Source organism: Falco cherrug, chromosome 4, assembly GCF_023634085.1.
Source record: "Falco cherrug isolate bFalChe1 chromosome 4, bFalChe1.pri, whole genome shotgun sequence".
NCBI classification, from domain to species: domain Eukaryota; kingdom Metazoa; phylum Chordata; class Aves; order Falconiformes; family Falconidae; genus Falco; species Falco cherrug.
In genome coordinates this window covers 42,729,873-42,756,090 of record NC_073700.1, presented here as the reverse complement: position 1 = coordinate 42,756,090, position 26,218 = coordinate 42,729,873, and the positions used below count along the sequence as shown (strand labels likewise).

Below are 26,218 nucleotides of genomic sequence, written 5' to 3'. Positions count from 1 at the left end.
TGAGTTGCAAGTTTCACAGCCTGTTTGTCTGTCTGTCTGTGTGGAAATAAAACCAATAAATCCAATATTAAAACCATATACTAGAATATAATTACCAGTGGCAAAATTAGGTGGTTTAATTATCTGTGCATATCATACATGTTAAGTAAGGTAGGGAGGACTGTATAGCATTTAAAGATGAGTTCCATGGTAAAAATTATTTTTACTAGTTTTCTAGATACATACAGATGAAATTACCATGGTGGTCAGTATTCTGGGTCAATTTGTGAGACATGTGTCCTACATTGTTGTAGGCAATGAATTTTTACAGGAAGCAAGAGTAACAGGTGCTACATGGCACAGTTGCTAGCTAAATGCCACTGGAAGAACTGTTACTTCCAGATTTATTCTAAACATAACCAAACATTTTTAACTTTCTATTAATTCAGGATTTAATGTAGAACTTGATTTTGCTCTGATTTAAGTAGCATATGCCAGATCTACAAGCTCTGTGTGAGGTTGTACACATTTGTATCTAAGTAGGAATGAGTGGGCAGAGGGTACGTGATTCCTGCCTGGAATAAATGAACCAAGGTCTTCACAGAGAGCTCCATCTGGCTACTAACATCCACTGTCATGTAGCTGAGAAAAGACAGCTAGCATATCTAATGGTACAGCTGAAACGGCACTGGGCAAAAAGCTAAGACTTGGTCAGATTTCTGACAGAGCTTTTTGTCCGAGTTCTGTGATAACAAAAAGTCACTGGGATGGTACAGCGTAGTTTCTTGTGAAATCTCAATTGATTTCAGAGCAGGGGTCAAGACAGCTGAAGGACCTTGATGGGTCATGATAGACATTCCGTAAAGTTGTGAAGAAATGCGTGTATTTTAACTAGAACAGATGAAACTGCATGATCTAATCATCCACTTGCTCATATCCCTTTTGCCAGTAGCTCTGTGGCCTAACAAGATGTATTATCTGTGCCCACAGCAGAAACAGCATGCTCTTTAACATCTGTTGGGTTGTCATTTCCTTTGTTCCATCCTTGTTGCTTAGTGTGTTTAGTCTCCCTGTAAATATGCCTATCCTGACACTTGCTGTCGAGTGAAAATTGCATATTGTTTCTGTATCAGTGAGCTTTCAGTTAGCCTAAAGGCATTTCCTTTGACCTTTACTGTACTGACTTGTTTGAATTGCACCAATTATTGTGCAGCATTTCTTAAATCATGTATTCCCGGGGAGGATGATTCCTTTCTCTCTGCTGTTGTAAAGGATTTGCAGCTACCATAGCAAGCGGTGGTAAAGTATGCTTTCCTCCTGTTCTTTACAGCTAATATTAGAGAGGAGATTAAAGAGTAGGGAGACTTTCAGAGCAGCTCTTCCTCTCTGGAGGTAAAGGTATGGCTATCTGGATGTTTCTGGAAAGCTGTGAGATCTTCACTGAGTGCAGAGGTGACAAAAAGTCTTCCCTCCCTGGGAGGTGGAGGAAGGGGCTGTCAATCTGATTAGCTCCTTTCCTTCCTAATGACACAACTCATAGAAGGGCTGCTCTGGCACGAGTTTGAACTCTTGCACTGCATAGAGTTATTTGGGACATCTCCCAGTACCAAGACTATACCAGCCACTGAGGATTTGGTGAGTGCTGATTACTAATTCTGTATTGGAAAATGAGGCTACAGGAGGTGGCTGCTTTTCTTTCTTCCCTGTTTGTTTACGATCTCCCTGGGTAGTGTGCTCTCCTCTGAGCCCTGCTGGTCACAGCACTGGTGCCTTCCCGTCAGCGTAAGGAGCTGCCACCAGGGAAGAGCGGGACATTCACATACACCATATGAGAGTTTGCAGCAAATTTTGAAAACTTCAAAGTCTTTAAATCAATGTCTTCAAACCACACAGGACTGTAAACCACTCCCTATTAATAAGACATGAAAGTGCTCACATCATATTTTGTCATTGAAATTCAGAGTGCCATTGTGAAATAAGGGTCTTGGGAAACACGAGTTGACACGCAGGTCTACAGCAGAACGTGTGCAACAGGCACTGTTTCTGGAGGAAGGATTTTGCTTTTGTGCATTGTTCTGCAGCTGCCTTTTATTGCTAGCCCAACAAACTCAATTTATGCTTTCCAGTTATTGACTTTAAAACTTGCCAGAGTATCTCTTCCTTGTAAGTGGAATAATATGATGAAATAAAAGTAAAAAATATTTTTTCCTATAAAGCAAGATGAGTTAGATTTTGTATTTGCTTAGCATTGTTTTCTTTACAGAAGTGAGACAGCTCAAAAAGTTTGTTTGCAATACGTGTGTGTGTTTAATGTAGAAATAATACCCCTGAAAATTTTTCTCTTTTCAAAGGTTCAATTGGCTAGACCTGGGAGTGCATTTAGTAGCTGTGTTGTAATGTAACATTTTTTCTTACAAAAAGATGATGGCTGTGTATTGCGTACAGTTCCCATCTGCTGGGAAGAGGGTGATAGGACCAAGTTATTTGTTTGTTTTCTGTGAGATATGCCAATGTGACAGACTTCCTTTTCGTGCCAGCATTGGCATGCAAGGGAGAACATACTCTGCTCTTTTCTCTCTCTGCTCAGGATCTGGCCTTGCCCTTTTTCTCTGATTCGATGTCTCTGTGAGGGTGTGTGATTAGGATTGTGTCAATCATTGTTGTGTTATTTAAAACCTGCTTTAGGGTGCAGTGGGAGAGGGGTCTCCCTGAGGTACAACCATGTGTAAAGACAAAGTTGTCTGTCTTTCTTGGGCTGGCTGTATTTATCTGGCTGTTACACAGAAACACAGCAAATACTTCATTATCACTCTCCTTGCCTGCAATCTTCAAAAGATAAAAAGGCATGGGTGAGCTGGCCAACCCATGGATGTGACACAGTGAGTTTGTAAGGTGCTTTAGATAGTGGTGGATAAGTTGAGGATCCTATGATTGCTAATGCAGTCCGACATCAAACAAGCTCTTTGTGCTCTCAGCTATTTTCTGATTTCCTTCCTGTATCCTGTAGAGATTAAACCAAAGGGAATATTCCAGAGTGCATATGGAGATGGAGAAAATAGGAAAGAATGTACAAGTTCAAAAGAAATTCAAAGGTATATGTATCATTGCAAGTCCATACTTGAAGTTGAGTTTTGCACCTACAATAGTGAATCAAGGGCTTGATTCAGTATTGAAACTGTATTTTTTTCTGAGAGTCCCAGTCTTTTGGCCATAAATAAGGATTTCTATAATTTGGGCTAGGATGCTTTCCAAAAACTATTTTATTGCCCTTTTTTCAAGTGAGGGCCATCTTCTGTTTTTCTCTGGGATCAAGGCCACATCATTATCTGTCTAACTAGGAATGACAGAAATTGATCATAAATTCCTTTTTCTGTGTGTGTGTGTGTGGCATTTCCACACAGTACAGTTGAAGTATTTGCATGCAGTTTTTCACAGTTCCATAATGAAGCATGTCTGCTTTTTCTGAGCATTATCCTCAGCTTGAACTTTCTTTTTTAAAAGTGTTTGTTTTACAAATACACAGTACTGTGTTTATTATGTTAACATCTTTCTCGATGCAGTTTTACCTTCCCCCTCCATTTTTGAATCTATCAATGCAGATATTCCATTCTATCTGCTGAGAATAAGCTCATTTTCACTTTTAATTTCTCTAGTAATATTAATTGGGTTCTTAGGAGGTCTAAGCAGGAGACCTCTCTTTATAGAGATACTTTTGTGCTCTTTGCACTCTAAGCATGCTATTCTCTTCTCCATTCCTCAACTTGCTATAGACTGTAACTAAATGTAGTTAATTGGGTTTAAGGTTGGAGCATAAATCAAATTTTCAGACCTGTCTTTGAACTGTTCAGTAGTTTCAGCTTTCAAGTCGTGTAATCCAGAAGTCCAAATGTTCCTCCTCTACTTTATTTAATGCTCTATTAAATGGCTGTCGTTCTAAAAAAAGTCATGTTACCTAAATGAAAAAGAGATTTTACAGAACACATTTTACAAAAATAGCTATATTTTTCCTGTGTTCTATGTGTGCCTAGAGGTACTGAAGAAATGATTCCTCAGCACAGGAGATTTTGAAAGAGCAAACGGTTGCAGGTGAAGACAACTTTGTGTTACATCAAAATGGGGATTGGTGGGAAACTTAAATATACTTTCTCTTCAAGGAAAGAGGAAAGGAATAGGTCAGGAAAGGGATGCAGGTAAGACTGAGCAGACTGCCCTGATTCAGCTACAGCTAAATTCCCCATCATTAGGGAGTGACTACACCAAGTATAAATGTTTTATCTTATATTGGCTTTATCTTAAATTCAGCATCACTGGGTGTCATGGTTAGCCCCAGCTAGTAACTAAGTACCATGCAGCTGCTTGCTCACTTCACCTGCCCCAACCCCCTGAAGGATGGGGGGGAGAATTGTGAACAAGGTAAAACCTGAGGGTTGACATAAGAACAAGTTAATCATTAAAATAAAATTAAATAGTAAAAAAAGAGAAACCAATAATAATAATAATGATAATTATATTGAAAAAGAGGGAGAAGGGGGAGAGGAATAAAATCCTAAGGGAAGGGTGGCAGAAAACAAGCGATGCACAGTGCAGCTGCCCACCGCCCGCTGACCGATGCCCAGCGATCAGCAGGCCCTGGCCAGCTCCCCCCAGTTTATATACTGACCCTGATGTCATATGGTATGGAATAGCCCTTTGGCCAGCTCCCTTCATCCATCCTGGCTGTGTCACCTCCCAGTTTCTTGTGCCCCTCCAGCCTGCTTGCTGGCAGGGCTTGAGAAACTGGAAAGTCCTTCACTTAGAAACAAACTTCTGTTGCCAGCGTTATTCTCACACCAAATCCAAACCACAGCACTGCACCAGCTACTAAGAGGAAAATTAACTCTGTCCCAGGTGAAACCAGGCCACTGGGCCTGCCACACCAACTCAGACCTGAGACTCCTCGTGACGCAGTCGGGATGCCTCTGCCTGCCTGCGGCGGATGCGCTGTGCTTTCAGCAAGGTCTCTGGGGCAGTGGTCCTGCTTCCAGGAGCTGGGGAAATGGTTACCCTGACCCACACAAAATTTTTAAATCTTAAAAGCTTCCATTGCGTTTCAGACTTTCAAATTTTAACATCTTTTTCTTTATGAATCAGTATCTAAACCAAACAAAATAGTACATCGGTGCAGTTGAAATTCACCTCAAATTTATCTCTACATATTCTGTTAAATTAACATGTATTTCTGGATAGCACATCCAGAAATGTCTTGATGAAAACAAATTTATTTATGTTTGCAAGCTACTTCAAACAGGGCTTTTATGTCTTAAGCAGTAAAAAGCCCACTTTCTGAACTGTTTTCCTTCAAGTAATTAGGATAATGGAAATTGTCTTTAGAAAAGTTCTCTTCTGCCCATCTCCCACCCTATCAAAATGTAATTTTGGCATCCTGGCTGGCAGGCCTGTGCAGTATGTTAACTCCCTGTTGTCCTCTGGCTACCCTCTTTCAAGCAGCGATGGCTTGAAGACTGAGCAGATACTAAAAAGCTTCTGAATGGCAATGAGTTCCCTTGAGACTGATCAAGTACAGGTAGGAAGTTTTAGGCCACAGATGGAAAAAATAATATTCCTCGCTGTAGTGATAACATTTCCACAGTAGAGGCAATGTGTTTCTATGCTACATGGGAGTTTACCACTATTTTATTTTTGTGGACTTGTTAGTTTTCGGAAGACTGGCTATGGAAATTGTTTCTGGTCTCTGATGGGTATGCAGAGTCACAGTTCACTAGGGTTTTGTATTGCAGGTTTGTAGTTTCACCTGCAAATCAGTGTGTTCTAGTGTTCAAATCATTTGCCAGTAAAATTATAAAATGTTGCATTAAGAATATCTGCATCAGGGATACCAATATTAGTAGGTAAGCCTGCAATGTAAACGCAAATCTCTTCTACCTCAGATCTAGGTGCTTAGGCTTGGTGGGAGGATGCCATGTTCACTTCAGTTCATCAGTAGCTGCAGCAATCACAAAGTAGCACACTGAAAATGAGTGCTGCAAAACACTGGAGGCAATCGAATTTTGAAACTGTCCAGACTGGTAAACTACTTCACCGTAAAATGGTTTATTCAAATGTTACTGGTATCTCCTACCAAGAGCAGCAACTGAACTTTTCGTATTCTACTTTTCATATTTTACATGTGAACTTTTTCATATTCTACAGCATGTGTAATGACCTTCACAGGCAAAACCAGGACTCAGCACGCTTTTTTTAACTCAGATATTTTGCTTTGATGTCATAGGTAAGCTGCTCTAACAGTGTTGCACAGGGACTTAACATTTGTGTTTGCACGCAAATCTTACACTTCATAAGCAGACCTCTTCATAATGTTCTGAAATACAATGAGTACATGTAGTTGTTATAATTTGTTGGTTTTTTCCCCTAAGCATTTGGAGGTTTTGAAGGCATTCAAAAGAGATATTGACTGGATCTAGTACTAGATCTGACTTCCATAAGTGACATAAATGCTGATTCTGCAGGACACCTACATACAGATGCAATTGCATAAATTCTCTTTATTATGACGGGGACCTACTCGTGTTTTAATTTTCCTTAACCTACACCTTTTCTGTGTCATTTCAGCCCTTCACCCTGTAAACAAGGGATACTATCAATTGCACAAGGATGTTGAAAGAACTAGATAATATATGAAGATACAAAAAAAATGTGTAAATAATTAACACCATTCCTATTCTTAATAACAAAGCTAAAAGGCTTTAAATACAAATATAAAAATCCTCCCTTATTTTGACCACATGCTTTAATTGTATAAAAGTAAATTCTTACCCTCCACTTAAAAGAAAAAAGTGTTTTGATCATTCAGCACTGTATCAGAATGATAGAAGTGTAACATGTCATCTCCGACAGTATAGCTATTATAAAATAAAAATGCCAAATAAACATGGAAACTGTTCGCTTTTGAGTCTAGCATCAGAGCAAATCCAATGACTGTGCGCTAACCATTCATTAATTCTGACAAATCCAACAGAAACATTTCCCAAACAAAAGGGGTGACCTACAGGTTCTTTCTAATTACTACCCTTCCTCATTCACCTTTCTTAGCCCACCAGGGAGGATTTTTCAGAGCTTTTTCTGCCTTTTGCTTTTCTACCATTCTTCAGGAAATTGATACCTTCCTCTTGTACTTTTTTTCACTGTGCTTTCTGACACTGTGCGTTACTCATTGTACTGGTGGTAGCAGCGGTGACCTGCAATGCACTTGCAATTTGTGCACCACAAAGTGCAGATGAAGTCCCTGTGACACCCTGGGACTGCACTAGTATTCCTCTTTGGACAGAGAGGTAGGGATGCCCCTAAGACCCGAAACAAGAGCTTAATTTTTAATTTATTTTTTTTTTAAATAAGGCTACAAGGAGTGAATGTTGACATGAATCCATTGAAGGCAACAGATGAAAGATTTTGGACCTAACTGTAGAGATTCAAAAAACACATTATGCTTCCATACAGATACAATTACCAAAAGAAATTAGCATTTCCCGAAATTCATCTAAAAATATGACTGATTATATCTTCCTCAGAACAATAACATGGCAGTTACTCCAGCTGTATATGAAAGAGTTTCATGATTTCTCTTTTAAAAGCATCAGAACAGTTATATTTTTTATAGGATCCAATGAATTCATACTGCTGTTGGTCCATGTGACAGTGATGCAGGTGCAGGGGGTGGCTTGCCGAGGGAAGTGCCTCAGGATCAGGCCGATCCGACGCCTCCCGAATTCTGTGCGGAGTGATTTGGAAAGGCAGGTGCTATCACAGCTACAGTCCTAACACAGAAACGCAGCTGAGCCTCAGGCACGTTTTTTTTTTCTTCTTGCTGGTTGGAATAGGCAGCCGGGCACATTTTCCACTTCTGAAATTCATCGTGTTACTTGGCACATTCCCTGCCTGCCTGAAGTCCTGAGCTGGGTGGAAATCTCCCCATCCCAGATGGCCAACTTCATGGCGTACTTGGGGTATAGATATACATGGCACTGTGTAAGCTAATTCAAACCAGCACACACTCAGCTGTGAATGTGATTATATACTCTAACTTGATGATTAAACTGTTTTTGCAATATAACTGCCTCATACAGAGGTATAGTTGTCTTTCCCTGTGGATGAACTAGTTTTTCTCACAAAGACTGCATCCACTGTGTTTTGGTTAAATTTCATAGAAGACCTGTATGTGTAAATCCTGTGCCCAGTTCCCATTGATTTAGCCGTGAATTCCTAATTCCCTTATGATATTCTGAATCACCCAATTTAAGTGTATAGAGATTTGGTATTTCTGCCTCCTACATTAAAGTTCAGCAAAACGTCTTGACTTATAAACAGGATGGAAAGGAAACTGCAAAGGGCATGTGCTTATATGCTTCCCTAAATAGGAATGAATATAGATCATGTTCTTTGGGAATTTTTGTGATTTGTTTTAAAGTCTTTAGAAGACATAGGGTAGGTGACTTTTTTTGTGCAGTTTTTTTAGGACCCGAGTCTGTCGTTGTACTCTTAATTCCCACCATTTTCCTTGCAAAAGAAATATCTTACCAGTTTCATGATTATGTTATTTGTTTAGCTTAAGCAACTGAAGAATTATTAAAATGGATTAGGTTATAAATTTTGTGGACTGTTAGCTTATTTATATATCTGTCATTGCTACTTGCATAAAACATGCAATTAGATTTATGATTACAAAGTACTTAAACACAATCTGAGGAAGAAAATGCTAAGAGTTTTCAATTTATTTAAATCCTACGCCTCTTTCTGGTGTTCTGGAAGTGGCAAGAGGTGTGTGTTAGTTTTGAAGGGACAATTTATAATAGTAAATAAATAGACAATTTTAATGTAAAGTGGGGTACACTTTCTTAAACTCCCTCAACAGCTGGCACTAAATAGAGCAGAATAAAATACATTATTTATAATAAGAACTAAATCTTGCACAATTAAATTGTGTTTACTAAGAATGTGTTTGGCCTGGCTCAGGTGCAATGGAAGCCTAGGTAAAGGCTTTCCCAATGTTTTTTCAAATTATAAGAATAGAAAATTCTTCTCTTTTATGAAGATACAGAAATAATATTATGATACCTTGGTTATCCTACTGGGGTGGGTGGGTGTGGTTAGTTTTCTTTTTCTTATTTTTGAGATCCATTTTCTTATTACTGCAAATCAGTCCTGATTACTAATGGAGTATCTGGTTGCTGTTCTGTCTCAAATGGGAATGATGCATGTCAGACCTCGGTGCAGCTATAGCCAGGTGGTAGATAGTGTTAACTGATGTCATCCAGTCTTTATAAAGCTGTTATCTCTTAAAATAACATTTCCTTATTTGTCTTATCACAGTGCATTTTCTTACTTCATACTAAAAAGTTCTAAAGTAATGTGTAACAAAAAACATATCTGTCTTTGTAATTTTCTGTACCTGTATCACAGCACATTTACTATTGGATCTCATTTGTCAAAACTGGGCAAGCAGGTATCAGCAGCTTGTGTATCTTGGTGTTTCAGGTGGGGAAATGGGAAAACAATTCACTGAGCCTGAAGTACTCTGTCTGGCCAAGGTACAGCTCTTTTGCAGACAGCGATCCAGATGATAACCATTTGAGCATTGTCACCCTGGAGGAGGCTCCCTTTGTTGTTGTTGAGGATGTGGATCCTTTGATGGAAAGTTGCCAGAAAAACACTGTGCCATGTCGTAAATTTGTCAAAATTAAGTAAGTAAATACACAGCATTCCTTTTTTTTTTAATTCTGATGCAAAATATATTATCATTAATTCTTTCCTTTGCTTCTTTCGTTGTGTAATTGTTTTCTGATACTTTTCCTCTTGCTTTTTATCTTTGCTTTTCTTTCAGTATTTCATTTCCTCATTTGTTTTCCCTTTCCCACATGGCACGCTCTTGTTTGCACATTTTTCTTTTTATTAAGTTGAAAGGTTCTAGTTATATACACGTAAGTCAAATTGAATTAACAACAAGATAGTAAGTTTATAGTAAATTCGAAGTCAACTAGAATCAGCCCTTTTCAGTCACATGAAAGAAGATTGTGTTCTAAAATAGAATTGTTTTAATGAGTCCTCTCTGAATTGTTTCCAGTTACGTTGAAATATGCCTGCTTTAATTAGTCTTCAACAATTTAGAGAATGTCTCCTATTGCAAATGTATGTTTATGCTGAAATCTGGTAGAGGAACATAAAATACCACTGTGACATACCATCTACAGAAAATTCCCCTGCTTTGATTGTTCTATGACTTTGGAGCAGTCATTAGAAATCAGTAGAAAATTTCTCATTGTGCATTTGTCAGTGGTGTTTCACCCGTTCTGTGCTTCGGTCTACCTATTTATGAACTAAATATAACAACATCTTTTTACTGAGCAGATGTTAGGGAGTATAATGCATGTTTCTGAAGATTTCCAGAGACTGCTAAGTGGTTGTGCACATGCTTCCTGAAATCCAGAGAAACAATTTTTTTTTTTTTTTTTTACATAACTGTACTTAGTCAAGTTATAAACTAATTTTATTTTAATTTTTAATTCTTTCAAAGGCTGTAAAACATTGTCTTGGCTTCTGAAGATGCTTATACTAAAAAGTTCTAGGGCTTATGAAATAAACCTTTCAGAAAAAAAATAAAGATGAGGAAGCCCTCGTCTTCGTACTCAACAGCAGCCTGAAATTCACCTTCTTGAAGCACAGAAAAAGGTGCAGCATCTGTTTTCGGTACAATGAACCGCCGTGCCTTTATATAGCTTACATGTTGGGAGGTTTTCTAATTACTAGATGACGTGTGGTCTTACATCTTGAGAGTAAAAATAATAAATGTTTAATCTAAGCCTAAGAGAGAGATTAGCAAAATGAGACTGTATGTCTTGGTAGAGAAGTGATGTGCACCAGGCTGGATACTGGAGTAAAAAGCATGTCATGCTGGGTCTACATTATCTTCTATTCATCCCTTGTCAAGCAAGTGCATTAGGATTAGTAAGAGCTACAAACACCATATAAAGCACCGTGTGGATTATTTCTCCATTGATTCAGAAAAACATGGTCACTCACAAGTATGACAAAATGTTGTTTCACAGCATGCTGAATCTTGCTGTTGTGATTCTTTGGTTTTGGCAGTAGAAATGTTTATGTCTCTCTCTCCTCTGTTGACAGCAACTCAACGAATGAGGGAACTAATGTAAAGAAGTGCTGCAAAGGGTTCTGCATTGATATCTTGAAGAAGTTGTCTAAAACTGTCAAGTTCACATATGACCTATATTTGGTGACTAATGGGAAACATGGCAAAAAAGTCAATAATGTGTGGAATGGAATGATTGGTGAAGTAAGTTCTGTTAGGTAAAAGAGCTCTTAAGTAAGAATTTAGCGATGTTCGTTTCTAATTCTTTTGGAGAAATGAGATATTCTCTACTGAGTAATGGTGGTGGTGTCTTCTCTTTGTGGATCAGGTGGTATATCATCGTGCTGTTATGGCTGTGGGGTCTCTCACTATTAATGAAGAGCGCTCTGAAGTGGTTGACTTTTCAGTGCCATTTGTTGAGACTGGGATTAGCGTCATGGTGTCACGGAGCAATGGCACAGTTTCACCATCTGCTTTTCTAGGTATGACTCTTTAACCCATCCAGATCTTGTAATTGCATTTTTATAGAGTCGGTTTCAGTGTTCATTAAGTTATATAGTGCATTGACATGTTTCTGTGAGGTTTTGCTTGTTACATTGGGAAGTTTGTACCGTGTTGACGTGCTGATTAACAGGGAAGATAGTGCTGTTGGTTTCAGATGCAGTAAGTAAAAACCAATGAGAATGATTTCAGTATGAACGAGTCCCCCAAAATCTTCAGTTGGGAAAATCACTTCCTCAAAAAATGCTGCTTTGCAAAGTAATTTATACTTGTTTAGCCTGTTATAAATGGTTTCATCTTTTTAACATTCACATTCGCCAAATATTTTCAAAACCCCTTGTAGAAGAGCTAAGAAAAAGATAATTCCTTATGGTTAGGAGAGATCTGACAGCTAATTTGGTAACGGTTACCCCTGGCTTCTGAACACCACTCTGCTGCCCTGGAGAGCTGCTGGGTGCTTTCTCTGTCAAGGTGATTGAACAGTGGAGTTGTGATCAAACAGTTGAACAATGGAGATATAGCAAATAAATGAAAGGCTGGGCAGAAAGGAGGTGGGGTAGAAATAAATAAAGACTTTGGTCATCTTTCCTTGTTTGCTTCTTGTTTCAATTGTTTATTTCTCCTTTCATTATTTCCCTCTCCTTCTCTTTCAGTGCTTGTTGTTTACTTCTGTATTTGGTGGTTAGCCTGAATTTACCTGCAGCTGAAAAGAGAATGAGCCATGAGATGGATCAAAAGTACTCAGAATGCTGTTATTTTCCTCATAGTGTGTTTGGTCCCAGTATTTTTAAAGATATTTTGCACAGGAAAACAGTGCTAGTGACACTAAAATTGTTCAAGTGGGAAAAAAATAATAATCGTTATTTTCCAGATATCTTATGGAACAGTTTAATATGTTCAAGTCCATTGGGTCAGCAGTGATGCCATTTTTACATCACAGATTGTATGGTTGCTTTTTAGATTGCTAAGTGTAAGTTCTTCACTTTCACTGAAATCACTTATAGCCATCAAGGAGCAGATTATTGGTGTAGTATCAACTACACATGGGCAAATAATTGGGTTTTCTTGCAGAAGAATCATCATTTAGCCACAGAGCTTATTCTTCATACCTGTTCCATAAAGGAACGTTACAGAGGTGATGCAAATAAGTATAACACAGTGAGTAATCAAACAGCTTCCCAAATGCAGTGATACATAAAGAGATTTTGTGGTTGGTTAATATTTTTTGTTTAATGAATGGAAGACTTTGTAATGAAATTATGGGAGGTTGTACTTTTAATGACAATGTTCAGATAGTGTCTCTCATTTCTATAAGTCATTGACTTGTAAAGTTGATGTTTTAAATTGCAGTTGCAGCATGTTGAAATGATCATTTGAAATATAAGTGCTGAAAAAGGTACTGCAAGTGCAGTTGATTTTTACTGTGGATTCTGCTTACCTCTTAAAAAACCCACTTACAGCTACCATCAAAGGAGAGGCTGCTTTTGCATTTCGCACAACAGTTCTTAGATTTCTGAAATGCATTTAATGTTATTAGTGTAGCTGGACGTACATATAATTCAAAAAGTAAAAATAACCCCTTCTTGTAAATCTCTATAGAATAGCATTACTTTTGAAGAAATCTGATATACTGCACTAGTAAATCAAATCTGTGCTCTCAGAAGCATGTTCTGATTTTCTAGACATAGATGGAACTGCCACTTTACTGGAACTGACTGTGTATTTCAATGTGTGCATAGTAGTAAGATGCTTTGCCATGCAAAATACTATCAGGCGAATAACTGAGTTTATTCACAGACTGATTTTGTTTCAGTTAAGTGAATGTCTAAGAATAGCATCATCTGACATAATTGTTTAAAAAAAATACTTAATATCTGTCCAAAACCAGTATATATATATTTTTAAATAGCACTTGATTACAGTTCATGAAATATCTGGTCTTCTGATTTGTTACTACAAATGTAGAGAAGTACAGGATTTTGTCTGACCTAGATATTCCGCTCAGCAATTGTGTCCAGTAGGACTAAGCAACTGATGGGGCCAGCCTCTTCCTCGTTAGCTACTGTGTTCTGATTCTGACGTGGGTGTCTTCATCAAATGAGCGTTTTATCCACATTGAAACATTTTCATATTGTACTAAAACTCATATATATTAGATGCACAAATAATTTTTTTAAAGATTTTGTGGTGGTTTGATTCAACTTTGTTTAAAAAACCAAACAAAATAAAAGAAAGCTCAAATCCATATGGCTGTGTTTTTAAAAGGGGAAGAGTTCATAGGTGAGGTCAGTTTTCTTTTTTTGAGGCACTGGTAGAATAGGAAGCCTATGCCCCTATTTTTAATTGTTCGAGTATTGGTTTTGTTGGTGAGAGGTAAAACTTGACATTAGTGGAGTAAGACATCTCTTCCGTTGCTTGATATTCTCCATCACCAATCATTTGAAGCGTACTAGCAAGTCATATATTAGTATTTTTCTGCCTTATTATACCTTTATTGAAAAATCTTATAAAAACTGCTGCTTGCCTGAGGGAAGTTCTCTTTCTGTCCTTTGAGAATCAAAAAACAGTGCTGAATTTGTAATTTCATCTCTAATATGACAGGAAGATCAACGTTGTTATTCAATTGATTTTGTACTTTTTCAATCTTTTTCAATCTTTTTCGATCTATTTTAAATAGCTTTTATTTTCCTATTGCTTCTTCTAATCCTCCACCTTATTACCAGACTGCTTAAATTATTAAAGTGTTCTGCTTAAACTGTTTATAGCTCACTTTTTCATATCAGCTTGTTTTGCCCTTTGCCTTATTTAGATTTTGAAAAATTACCATCACCGTTTCTACACTGTTGCTTTTATCAGTTTTTAGCAGCCTTACTTTCTTCTGTGAGAATTCTGTCAAAATTGTATGATAGTTTTATGTGAATTCCAATTTAATCCAGGTAATATGTGAATTCATACAATATTTGTTACTAACTGTATATACACAGTGTCCTTTACCTGTCTGCATGAGTGGATCTTCTCTGCCTTTTAAGAATTCTATTACTTTGCTAACTTACTACTCTCTTCCAAACAAATAATTGTAGTAATTGACAAAACTTTATAACCTCTCTGAAAAATAAAATAATAAAACAACCCCCTCAAAACTGTTCCTTAACTTTTATTCTAAAACAAAAAATGAACAGTTTGGCTTAAAATTTCCCTGCTTTGCCTTTTCAGTTCACATCCAAAATCACCAGTGGGGCTATTTGGAATTTGTTCTTGGTTCCAAATATTTGAAGAAATTGTAGCAAAGGCAAATGATCTCATGAATTTTCCATGCCTGGGCCCAAATTATTACACTTTGTTCTTGTTCTGGGTGAATCACTCGTGCTAACGGACGAGGTTCAGATGGGGCTGTTGGTCTTAGCACACCTCAGGTCTCACTCACAATCATTTCCTGCGATGAAGGAAGAATTTTCCGTGGTGCAAGTCTTAATTTAAATTCAAAGAATGAAGAAGTTATGATGGAGGAGCCTCTTGGGCTTTCAAAAACAGGCGAAGCATTGGAACACACTAATTTTGTGTAATTTTGAGTGCTTCTTGATTCTGTCCTAATCTGAAATAGTGTACTAAGGGTTTTTTTCCTCACATGTCAGAGCATGTTCTCACTTGCGTTAGCTACCAAAATTAGGATATAAAATGCACCCAAATAAGCTGACCTAATAAAGAGATACTAGTTTGCCATGCAAAACCTTTTTTTACATCTATCACTATACCATGGCAGCTACCACAAGGACTCCTGAAATTTGTGATGGGGCAAGACGATACCTACGAACCTTGTGTTACTGCATGCTATTACCATATCCATTGGTGCTTAGCCTGGTAATTAGAACTGCTTTCAGTTTTCTGTTCCAAGGTATTTCTTTTACTTAATCATGGTTTGTCTGTCTTTCAAACTGATATTGTTTTCCATAAAAAAAACACTTTTGATTTCAGAAATTTGCTTCCAGATGAGAATGAGACTTTCAAAAGGATGTCTTTGCAAATTGGTAAAAACATCTTCATTGCAGGTAGATGAAAGTGAACAGAGAGAGAGAGAAAAAATTCTGAAACAAAAAAAAATAGTTTGAAAGCAAGTATTTAGCCTTTTTTCCCTAACATTTTTTGTTGAATACAAAACGAGAGAGAAGTCTACTTCACTGAATTACCAAATGTATTAAACATATGCTTAATTGCTTTTGCTCTGCAGAAACACAGTGGTAATGGTTGGACCATTCTGTTGATAAATGCATGTAAGATAGGACAGGTAGTAATGGGCTACCTGACTGGAGACTGAATAAACAGCAGGTCAAATCAAGCATTTGCCACTCAGCGTCCGTGAAGGCTTTGTCGAAGAGAAGTGTGCAGCCTTTGGTCTTGAATTGAAACTTACTTTCAAGATTTTGACTTTATGAATCTTGTGTGTATACACAAACAGCAGTTCTTTATATATTGCTACTTAGTTACTTGCTAGCATTTTGGTTGGTAAAAGCAGATGTAAAGAAAGCTGCTGGGCTTGCCTAGCCAAAGACATTAGAATCCTTCTGCTGCAACTGGTTTAATGAACTGTGTTTCTGTTTCTTTTGTCTGTTTTGCTGCAGAGCCTTTTAGTGCTTCTGTCTGGGTGATGATGTTTGTGATGCTTCTCATTGTGTCTGCCATGGCTGTCTTTATATTTGAGTACTTTAGTCCTGTAGGATATAACAGGAACTTAGCACAAGGGAGAGGTAAGCTTTGCATTTTACACAACTCTAGAACTATAAAAAAAAATGTATTTCCCATCCCTTGCCCACCATCTTTTAAAATAAACGTAAAGTCAGAATGAAACACTAAAAGCAGCTACAAAACTATGTTTTCTCTTCATTTAAAATATGATTTCTTGAGGGCTTATACACTCATGTTTGCATTCTAATTCGGTGGAATAAAGACATATAGAAGGGTAAGTGATATCAGAAAGTCATATTCGGGCAGTGTTTGGTTAGTATACTGTACCAGTTATAGTGTCAGCTTAAACAAGTATTAGAATATGTTCTACAGACTGCTGACACTTATGAATTCAGTTAGTTCAGAAAAAATTATGAAACTGGTATGGTTTGGTGGATAACATGGAAAATAGCAGTTACGTTAGATATACTTTTATATAGCTCCTACAAAAAGTCTGGTGAACTCAGCCTTGAAATGAGGCCAGTGGCAGAAGGGCATCACTTCTTTTTGTGTAGCATCCATGGTTATAGAAACTTCATTTTCAAAATATACCAGCACAGCAAATTTAATACAGAGCTTGCCTTTCTCAGTGAAAGCTGCAGTTGTATATTATTAGCACTTTGACCTGAGAATGAGGATTCCATGTACTGTGGTGCCCTCATCCTTCCCTTTCTTTACTTACAGTTGAGAGTGCAGCCTGTTTTTAATTTCTAAATCCTACTTGCCTTATTTTATAAAAAGAGATCTTCCAGCTTGGGGAACACAGTTCTGGAGACTATTACAAGCTAACGGTAATAACTGATCATTTAGTGTACTTACAGCTACAAAAGCATATGATGCCACTAGCCCATCCTAATTTAGCTCTAGAGACTGGCCACAAGTCCAGCTGCTGTTCATTTGAAACATGGGAAGCTTAAAATAAATGGCAATCTTTATGTAGATTGCTCCTTTCCCTAGGCATTCTTGGCAGAATGAAGCTCCATGGTGATAAAATCTCCAGTAGCTTAAAAAGAACTTTAGACTGCATTCTTGGCATATATTTTCCTTATCATTGTTGCTCAGAAAATGCATATTATCCCTGTATCAGCTAAGTCTTAAATGGCTCTAGAAGGTACTTTCATAAACCAAAAGTCAGCTCCATTGTGTTTGTTTTACTGCACTCTATCTTCTTAGCACTGCTGCAGAATGGAAAGAGGATAACTAAGATGTGCTTGATTGCATTGTGAAAAATTTGCACTGTATTAGAGCGGATTTCTGCTGAAATGAGAACATGCACTGAGTATACCCACTTCAGGTTTTATTCCTTTAATAATAATTATATTATTATTAAAATAAATTATAATTAAATTAATAACTGAATCAGAGTTTGTAATACATTTCTGCCACTATGTGGGCATGAGGGCATCGTGCTGACCGCTTCTTGCTTTGGGATGAATAAAAAGCTAACTGAAAACAGGAATAACAAAAACGCAGAATGAATTAGCAGGGACAGGATTAGCCTGAATTAACCATGGAACTGGCTCTGAACATGTGAGGTAGCCAGAGGCTGGTTTGCTCTAAGTTACGTATCTATACAGGTAGCTCCTTTGTGTCGACTTACTGATGTATCCTGAGTCCAAAGTTGCTTAAAAGTAGGTGACACATGCACACATTTTGATCTTAAATACGCTTACATAAACTTCAAAAAGCATGATGTTGGAAGACTGGAGATAATAAAAAATAATCTGGGTGAGAAAAGTACTAGAACTGAATCATTAAGACTTAAACCCAGTTTTCCATTTTGCACGTCTGCTGGCACAGAACACTGGAAGAGGCAGCACTGTGGGGCGTACCTTACTGCAAGAGATGTACCAGTTTGCTTCTCCAAAACTCTGCTTTCTATTTTCATTTTAAAACTTTTGAACTAAATGAGGCATAGAAAAATATTGAATTTTTTTTACAAATCTGGAAATTAATGTCATTACAATAAAGAGTACCTATGGTAAATCCCGTGATTCCATTGAGAGTACATTAAATATGCATTGAAATATTTTTTAACCATGTCTTTGTGAATAATTTGTTGTTGTTACGTAGGGTATCTTGCCAAGGTTTAATTTAACTGCAACTTGGATAACTGTTTTTTGCAATGACAGATCCCCACGGACCATCCTTTACCATTGGAAAGGCTGTGTGGTTGCTCTGGGGCTTGGTATTCAACAACTCCGTGCCTGTGCAAAACCCCAAAGGGACGACAAGTAAAATCATGGTGTCAGTTTGGGCTTTCTTTGCTGTCATTTTCCTGGCTAGTTACACTGCCAACTTAGCTGCATTTATGATCCAAGAGGAATTTGTTGATCAAGTGACTGGACTGAGTGATAAAAAGGTAGGTCTTCAGCTCAAAAGAGGTCAATGTCCATTCTTCACAATCCTTCTACAAATTTGTACTTTGTGCTAAAAAATACTCTGAGCAAGATAATAAGCTAAAACTGGACAGTTTCATTTGAGTGTAACCCTTTACTAGCAAACTTAACACCCAAAGCATGAAAATATGAGATAGTTTTCAAAGTCTTTGAGTTGCCTTTTCAAAAGTAACTGCATTAATTGAAAAGTACCTTTATGTTGTGATTAAAATTATGTTTAATTAAAAGGAATACTTCCCCAATACACAACAGCCTGAAAAATGAAAAAGCCAGTTAGAATGCAGGGAAGGCATTTTTAAAATTATTTGAACATCTCTGTGTGAAATATTAATAATATATTAATTGACAAAAATTTCATAAAATCAGCAACTATCCAGTAATTATTGGAAGCCAGATAATGCTCCTGAATAAATGTCTTTTTATTTTTTATGTAGTGTGCAAGGAAGTTATAGAAAGAGTTTGTTTAAAGTGGTACTAGCAGAAATGAACAAAGAGAAATGATAAAAAGTGAGCCATATGGTCTGTGAATGTTTGATTATTTTACTTGTATAAAATGACAACAGTAAATAGGAAAAATAAACAGATAAAATTTGGGGGGTTGTGTTATCACACTGAAGTGAGATGTACATTATGGAGGATTTTATATATTGGAGGATATTTTGATGTGTTTGTGGAAGATGCTTTCCTAATTCAAGAACTTCGGTGAGGATTTCACGTTGAGCAGCAGACTGACAGTTTGCTTAAACCCTACTGGAGTTTCACTGAAACTGACAAATAATAAATATACTTATTTTTCATATTCAAGTTCTAGCTTGACTGAACTTTCTTCTGCTGCAAGTACAATTCCCAGATCTTTGTACTTGTGAATTTTAATCAATAGCTTTATAAATCAAAAAGCTAGCAGGTTCGGTGTTTGTTGTTTTGTTTTGTTGATTTTTTTTGTTTGGTTTTGTTTTTTTTTTAAAAAAATCATTTGTGTGACTGCTTTTTCATAGCTGTATTGCATAGAGGGATTGCAGTCCATTTGCAAAATTATTGTTGTGATGGATATGCACAACATACATGAAGGGCATGCTGTTTGTGCTCAGTTGTTTTAAAATGAAACTAAATATTGTCATTGGGAAGTAATAATTAAATACAGTATAGCACAGGGGAGAACTTCACCAGAGACTTTTCCCAAAGGACAGAAAAAAAAGAAAATTGTTATTCAAAAGTGACAGCTCTGATAGCCTTGTGTCTGTTTTTTGTTTTAACCACTTTTTATGACCAGCCTTTGATTGATCACCTGAAGTATCAAAGCATGAATTGCAAACATGGCTAGAGGAAAGACAGATAAAAAGAAACAAGAAATGATAGTAATTTTGTTTTCAATAAGTTGTGTTGTCACTAAACCTTTGAAAGAGTATAAAGACTGTTAAATATACTCTGTTTTAGGATAATATTCTTAGTATAAGACAGATAAAAGGTGTTCTTCCCTTGGGGATAAAAAAAAGCATTTGAGAAATGCCTTTCTCCTGTTTGTGAGAAAGTACAGAGTGTTTTCTTGGGAAGTCTTGGCTTTGGCAGGATTTGGCCTGCAGCTGGCACAGCACTAGCATTGGGTCTGCCAGTGCACCCTTATCTTCCTCTCCTTGCTGGCTGTTCGCCACTCTCACCTATGGGCTGGGAAAATGTCAGTGTTTGTTCTGTAGCTTTTGGGTAATAACTTCCTTACTTTTGTCATTTTTCCATTCTCTCTTCTAAGTAGGATTTTATTTCCACAAAAATCAAATAAAAATAGAAAAATACTTGAATCAGAAAATACCATCTGTTTTTGTGTGGTCTGCTGATCACTTGTTTGATTTGTCACCTTTCGTTTTATTTTACAGTTCTTCAGATTTTGCCTGAAGCATATAAAGACAAATCAGGGGAACCATGACTTTCCCAATTAATTTAAACAAGCTAGAGGTCCATAAAAGCAGTGATCTAAAAACATTCTTCTTGTCCTACACAGGTTTTGCCTCCTCCACAACCATGAGGTTTCTTGGATTTAAAAAATCCAAATAATTAAGGATAATTTAAGGGAATATGGTCTGATTCATGTTAAATTATTTATCATCCCTCTCTGCCTTGTTGCTGTGAGGTTGTTAGCAGGAGAACAGTTCTGGAACTTGCAACAGTTTTATTGCTCAATAGAGAACGCTGACCCTTGCCGCAAGAGCAAAGCGGTAATAGGGAAAGGCCAGTAAGAAAGGACAGAAGTATGGGTAAAATTAATTTTAAGTAGTGTCTAGAAGTCTAATAAGTTTCTGAAAAAACTTCTGTTGTTGGTAAATCAGTGTACTGTTCTTGCCCTTGCCCTTTTTGCCTACCGCCACAACTGAAGAGTCAAGCTTTTTTGTCAAAGTATTCCCAGTAAGAGGTACTGGGGTTTCTCGATCCAGCTCCGTATGTGACAGACTACAGAGGAAAGAATGCACAGATAGATAAACTACAGGAGAAGAGCTTTCTCTGTCTGAGCAGTCATCTCTCGCCTTCAGCATTCAGTATCTTCCCATTCAGGAAATGTGTTACACTAGCGTGTTTCACCAGGTTTGTGGAACGCATGGTAATGTGCTATTTACCCTTTGGTTGAAGACCTCTTGATAGTCTCCTCAACCTTCATAATGTTGCTAGTGAACTTCTGAATGCCATGTCATCTATGTGTCACCCAGAAATACGTGGCACAGCATGTACTGGAGTTACTAGGGGTGGGTGTTAATAAACTCCAGTGACTCAGAAAATGAGAAGAAAATTATATTTTGACATTCCTGTGTATGTAAAAGACTTTCAAAAGCTTTGTGTTCATAAAAAGGTACAGAAAATTAGTCCAAAAGTATCCAGCAAAGCTGGTGTTCATAGCACTTGTTACTTTTGAGACTGTGCCTTTTTCATGTAATGAAATAGAGACGAGATTACTAAGGGAAAGTAAATGCCAGTGGACAGAACTGTCTTGCAAAGCTTTTATCTGCTGTGATTCGTCCACACAGTTGCATTTAAGAAATGCCCCAGGTGCGCGTGGTCTAAGGGGTTCTTTTCAACCTTAGTAGGAAGCCTTAATTATGCCATTTACAGGTTCCTTATTTTTGCAAGATTTACAGTATTCTTGTAATTTTGGCTTTGTACCTTTGTGCAATAAGATGTCACAAGTTCTATAGTTTCTCAGAGATATGTATGTGTGAACGCAGAACAGGCTGAGGTCTAAAGGCAGCATGGGATAGTTAGGGTGACCCTCGTATCCCAATCCATCTCTCCACTTCAACATTAGACCTTTACAGTGCTTTATGAGGGTTATCAACTGCATTTCAGTATGCAGTCAGATGATTATAATAGCCTTACTAATAGCTATGTTTTTCAAAGATCAGAAATCAGATTGTCAGTGGTTTCCATCTGGTAAAACAAGAAAGCAGAAAGTTCAAATATATGTGTTTTTCTATCACTTCAAACCAGCCATAATTCCTTTTAATATCTGTGTTAGCCCACGGAGAATATTTACTATTTTCTACTATTTTAGTAATGTTTTCCACAGCACCTTAAAATACTCCAGAACAATAACAAACAACTGCCCTGAATGCCAGCCTTTTCATGCAAGCATGCAGATCTTCAGATTGTCAGTATTTAATGTTTGTGAAAGATCATGTTACTGACTTAACAGAATTGTCAGTTTTATCGAGGCACATACGTAAAGCAGAAGCACAAGACTGGAGTTTTGTTGTCCAGTGCCACAGTTCTGGTAGCTGGCAGAGCATGGGGAAACAAGAATGAAGTGCTGAGTCTTCTGAGTAACAGCAGATCTCTCCACAACTGCGATTCAAGCAGAGGGCTTGTGCAGTCAATTTAAGGGTTTTATTAATGATTTCAAAAAATCAGCATTTCAGAAAATGTCTAAGAAGAAAATTACTTCCTAACAGACATGATGTATTTTATTTCCTATCGTGGAGATTCAAGGACAATAAGTACATGTAGAGACCTGGTCCTTTTCTCTTTCTTGTCTCGTGCCTGCTGCATAGATCTTTGCTGCAGTCCCAGAGCCTGTGTGCTTCTCCAGGACACGCCAGTTCAGGCAACATAAGTTTAAAATTATTGGTGAGAACTTCATACACTTCTAGTTTTGGGTGCAGTGCTAGTAAACAGATTGTAAACCCTTTCTTCTTTACAAATAGTCTGTGAGCAGGCAGTAGTAGCAGACAATCGTTTCAAAATTATTATATCCTTATGACTGTTAAAATGTGTTCGTTGGGTGTCTTGTGCCAAGAAATTTCAGTCTGTGGATGGTGTTTGGAACTACTCATCTGTTTGTTATCCTTGTGATCTTTGGATGAATTAGTACTTTTTATTAATCTCTGCTCACCTGCAGAAGTATCTTTGTATTCCATGAATGTTCAGTTTGGGATAGATACCTCAATTCATTACCTGTTCCTGTGGGAGGAGACGCCTCCCAGCATCTTAAACATATAATGAATGGTCTTGGAAAGTGAGAGTATTTACAACCAAACTCCATTTCCAAATTACTTGGATACTCCACCATAATCTCCTTGTTCCTCTAATTCACCTGCCATACTCCAGGATTAGGAATTGAGCTTGTGGAATGTTCACCACAGCTGAATTTCAAAAAAAATGTCAGCTGTACGAGCATCAACAGTTTCCACAGGTCTTGAAATCAAAGTTGGTTTTTTTAATTATTTTTTCCAGTTGTATTGACTGGCAAATCTGATACAGATATTAGGAGATACTGGAGCCACCTCACAACTTCAGGGATTCATTGCCTGTGGATTAAAATAAAGTTAATAGCAGGCCACATCTATATCAGTAGAATCTCTGGACATATATTTAAGAGCAGGGTTTGTTTCAGTTGCTGCATAATAAACTCAAAAAAGGAGACAGCAAATATAGACTAAGAACCATGACTAGAACACAGTGTAATTTTAGTGCATGGGTCAATTAGTATGTGTAAAGTAATAGCAAAGTAATAATTTAAACAGTAAAGCTGTGAAAAGGGAAAATGAGAAAAGTAAGACATCTGTTAGCTAAACGAATAGAGAAAAATAGAGTTCATTCCTTTATGCTTTGTCAAAATATGCTTAATTAAAATGAAACATTTAATTGTAGTTCTGTAACATGAAAATATTGTTGCAGCAATAATTTCACAGTCAAGGTTTGATGGAATTGAAAATGCTCCCAGGTTTTGTATAAGCCTATTTGTATTCTCTTGGCAAATTGGCACTGGATCCTGGGAGTTCTTGATGCACGGAGACTAGAGTTTAAAAAGAGAAGTATTACATAGGTAGCCCAAAGAAAGCAGCGTCTATATGAATATTAGCCATCTCCTGCAACACAGGGTGCATAGATTTCTCTTCAAACTTTAACAGTGAAAACAGAGTTCATTTTACCTTGGATTTCATGGGTGACTACTTTTATCGATGCTCAATTGAATTTCCACATTAGCCAATAGTTCCTCTGATTTGAGTGACCTTTTTAATGTATTTCTTAAAGAATCATTTTAACTTAATCCTAGTCACTTGGTGACAGGGAGATATTGAAAGGGCACATATAAAATGTTCAGGTCTGTTAGCAAAAGTTTATCTGAGATTATCTGAATGATTTCCAAACTGAAACCTGGGTGTGCCCTGAGCTGGTGTTACCCCTTTGCAGATACCCCCCGGCTTGTCTGTGCTGATGCAATAGCCATCGAGAAGGTGAAGTTGTAGAACAAACCGGCCGGCCCTCAAGCGAGTGGTCTGTAGTTGTCACTCATAGGAAGAAGTAGGGACTAGGACTACAGGTGCGAGAGCTCCAGAGGCCCTCTTCATGTCAAGTGCCATAGCTGCGGAGCCCCGGGGGACGATGCAAAGGGGTGTATTCCCCTTGAGGCACAGCGGTGGAAGGGAGGCCGGCCCTGGGCCTAGCCCTGGCCCTGCACACGGGTTCCCTGCAGGCACCCCTGGCTGGGCAGTGCCTTGGGCTCCCTGTGCAGCAGGGCAGGTGGCCCTTTCCCCTTCCTGGGGTGGGAACCCTCCACGTCTCAGCCGAGGTGGGACCGTTAAATGACTATCAACTAAACAGTTTCCTTTTGATCGCACTTTGCCAGTGCGTCGGCTTGTAGTTTGGGTTCTCCAGGGAGATCCTGGCAGATGAGGAACACCTTCCAGCATCTCTGCTCCCGTTTCTGCTGTCCTCCCATATTAAAATGCATGGGAGAAAGTCACATTAGAGTGGCAAAACTAATCTGCTTTTACTTTGGATATAGATGTTTCTGTTAAGTTCCATCAGTGCAAAGTCACGATTTCTGGTATAATAGAGATGAATTAACCCACAGCATGTGCCTAGAAGAAATCTGAGGCAGTTTATACAGCTTCTGGTTTCTGCAACCTGGAATCGCCCTCCTTCACGTTTTGAATGCCTGAAATGCTTTGCTTTTCCCTTTTCTCTCTAGTTCCAAAGGCCGTATGATTATTCACCTCCTTTCCGATTTGGAACTGTCCCAAATGGAAGCACAGAGAGGAATATCAGAAACAACTACCCTGATATGCACCTTTACATGACAAAGTATAATCAGAAAGGAGTTGAAGATGCCTTAGTCAGCTTGAAAACTGGGTAAGCTTTTTTTCATGGATTTTAAAGAATACTGTAGACTTTGCAGAAACTGAGAAATATTGATCTGTACATACTGTGATACTGAACAGACTGGTGTCAGGCATGCTATGTACTACATGGCTCTTTTGTGTTTTTTTAACTGCACTGCACAGATACCAGAAAGGAAAATGGTTGCCTGCGATTTGTATGACTATTTTAAAATTGCATGGAAGCTTCAATGTCCTATATAAAGCAGATTCAAAGGCAGAATTAGCATTTCTCAAATTTAAAGGGAGATGGTACAGATGGACCCGGATTTGGGTGGGGGCTCAACACAGAACATGGTGTTTTGTACAATCCCTCATTATCTTTGCAGAACTCACTCTCAGGAATGTGCTTTTGCAGGGTGAATTTCTGACAAAGCTTGTTTGTCTGGCCAGCGTGCAGCTATTTGTTATTTCTCTTCAACATCCCATCCCTTTGGTATGCTTTTAGGTCCACTCTTACATTTTCTTCCCTCCTCTAATCAGCATGGCCCTGTACATTTACTGTTACATCTGAAGTATGGACTTCAATCTTCATGAAACCTGTTGAGAAGAGATAGTCTCAAATGTACTATCTAATCCTCCTTCTGGAAAACCTGGTAAATATTCTAGCAAATATTAGGCCCATCTCACCTGCTATTATTTATGGAGAACACAGGACACATTTTTTCCTACACTAAATTAAGCTGTTACTTTTGCTCCTTTTTTGGGAACTGCTTGTCCTTTTAATTTTTACTTTCTATCTGCCAAACATGTAGGGGATTGTAACGTATTTCTTATGAAAAATCCCTGAAGTCCCCAGATCTTTCCTTAGAATGCAGGTTCCCTTCTTTTAATACTGTTTCCTT

At 37.8% G+C, this 26,218-nt stretch overlaps 1 protein-coding gene across 2 annotated transcripts in view; it reads left to right on the top strand.

Moving 5' to 3' along the window:
* Nucleotides 1–26,218, top strand: part of GRIN2A (glutamate ionotropic receptor NMDA type subunit 2A) — a 192,089-nt gene that overhangs the window by 121,543 nt on the left and 44,328 nt on the right. For both annotated transcript variants that reach the window (XM_055709924.1, XM_055709923.1), the window contains exons 6-11: nucleotides 9,508–9,713; nucleotides 11,152–11,320; nucleotides 11,445–11,598; nucleotides 16,234–16,359; nucleotides 18,469–18,698; nucleotides 25,187–25,347. In XM_055709924.1, coding sequence (XP_055565899.1) covers nucleotides 9,508–9,713; nucleotides 11,152–11,320; nucleotides 11,445–11,598; nucleotides 16,234–16,359; nucleotides 18,469–18,698; nucleotides 25,187–25,347 — 1,046 coding nt within the window. The remainder of the gene's footprint in view (nucleotides 1–9,507; nucleotides 9,714–11,151; nucleotides 11,321–11,444; nucleotides 11,599–16,233; nucleotides 16,360–18,468; nucleotides 18,699–25,186; nucleotides 25,348–26,218) is intronic.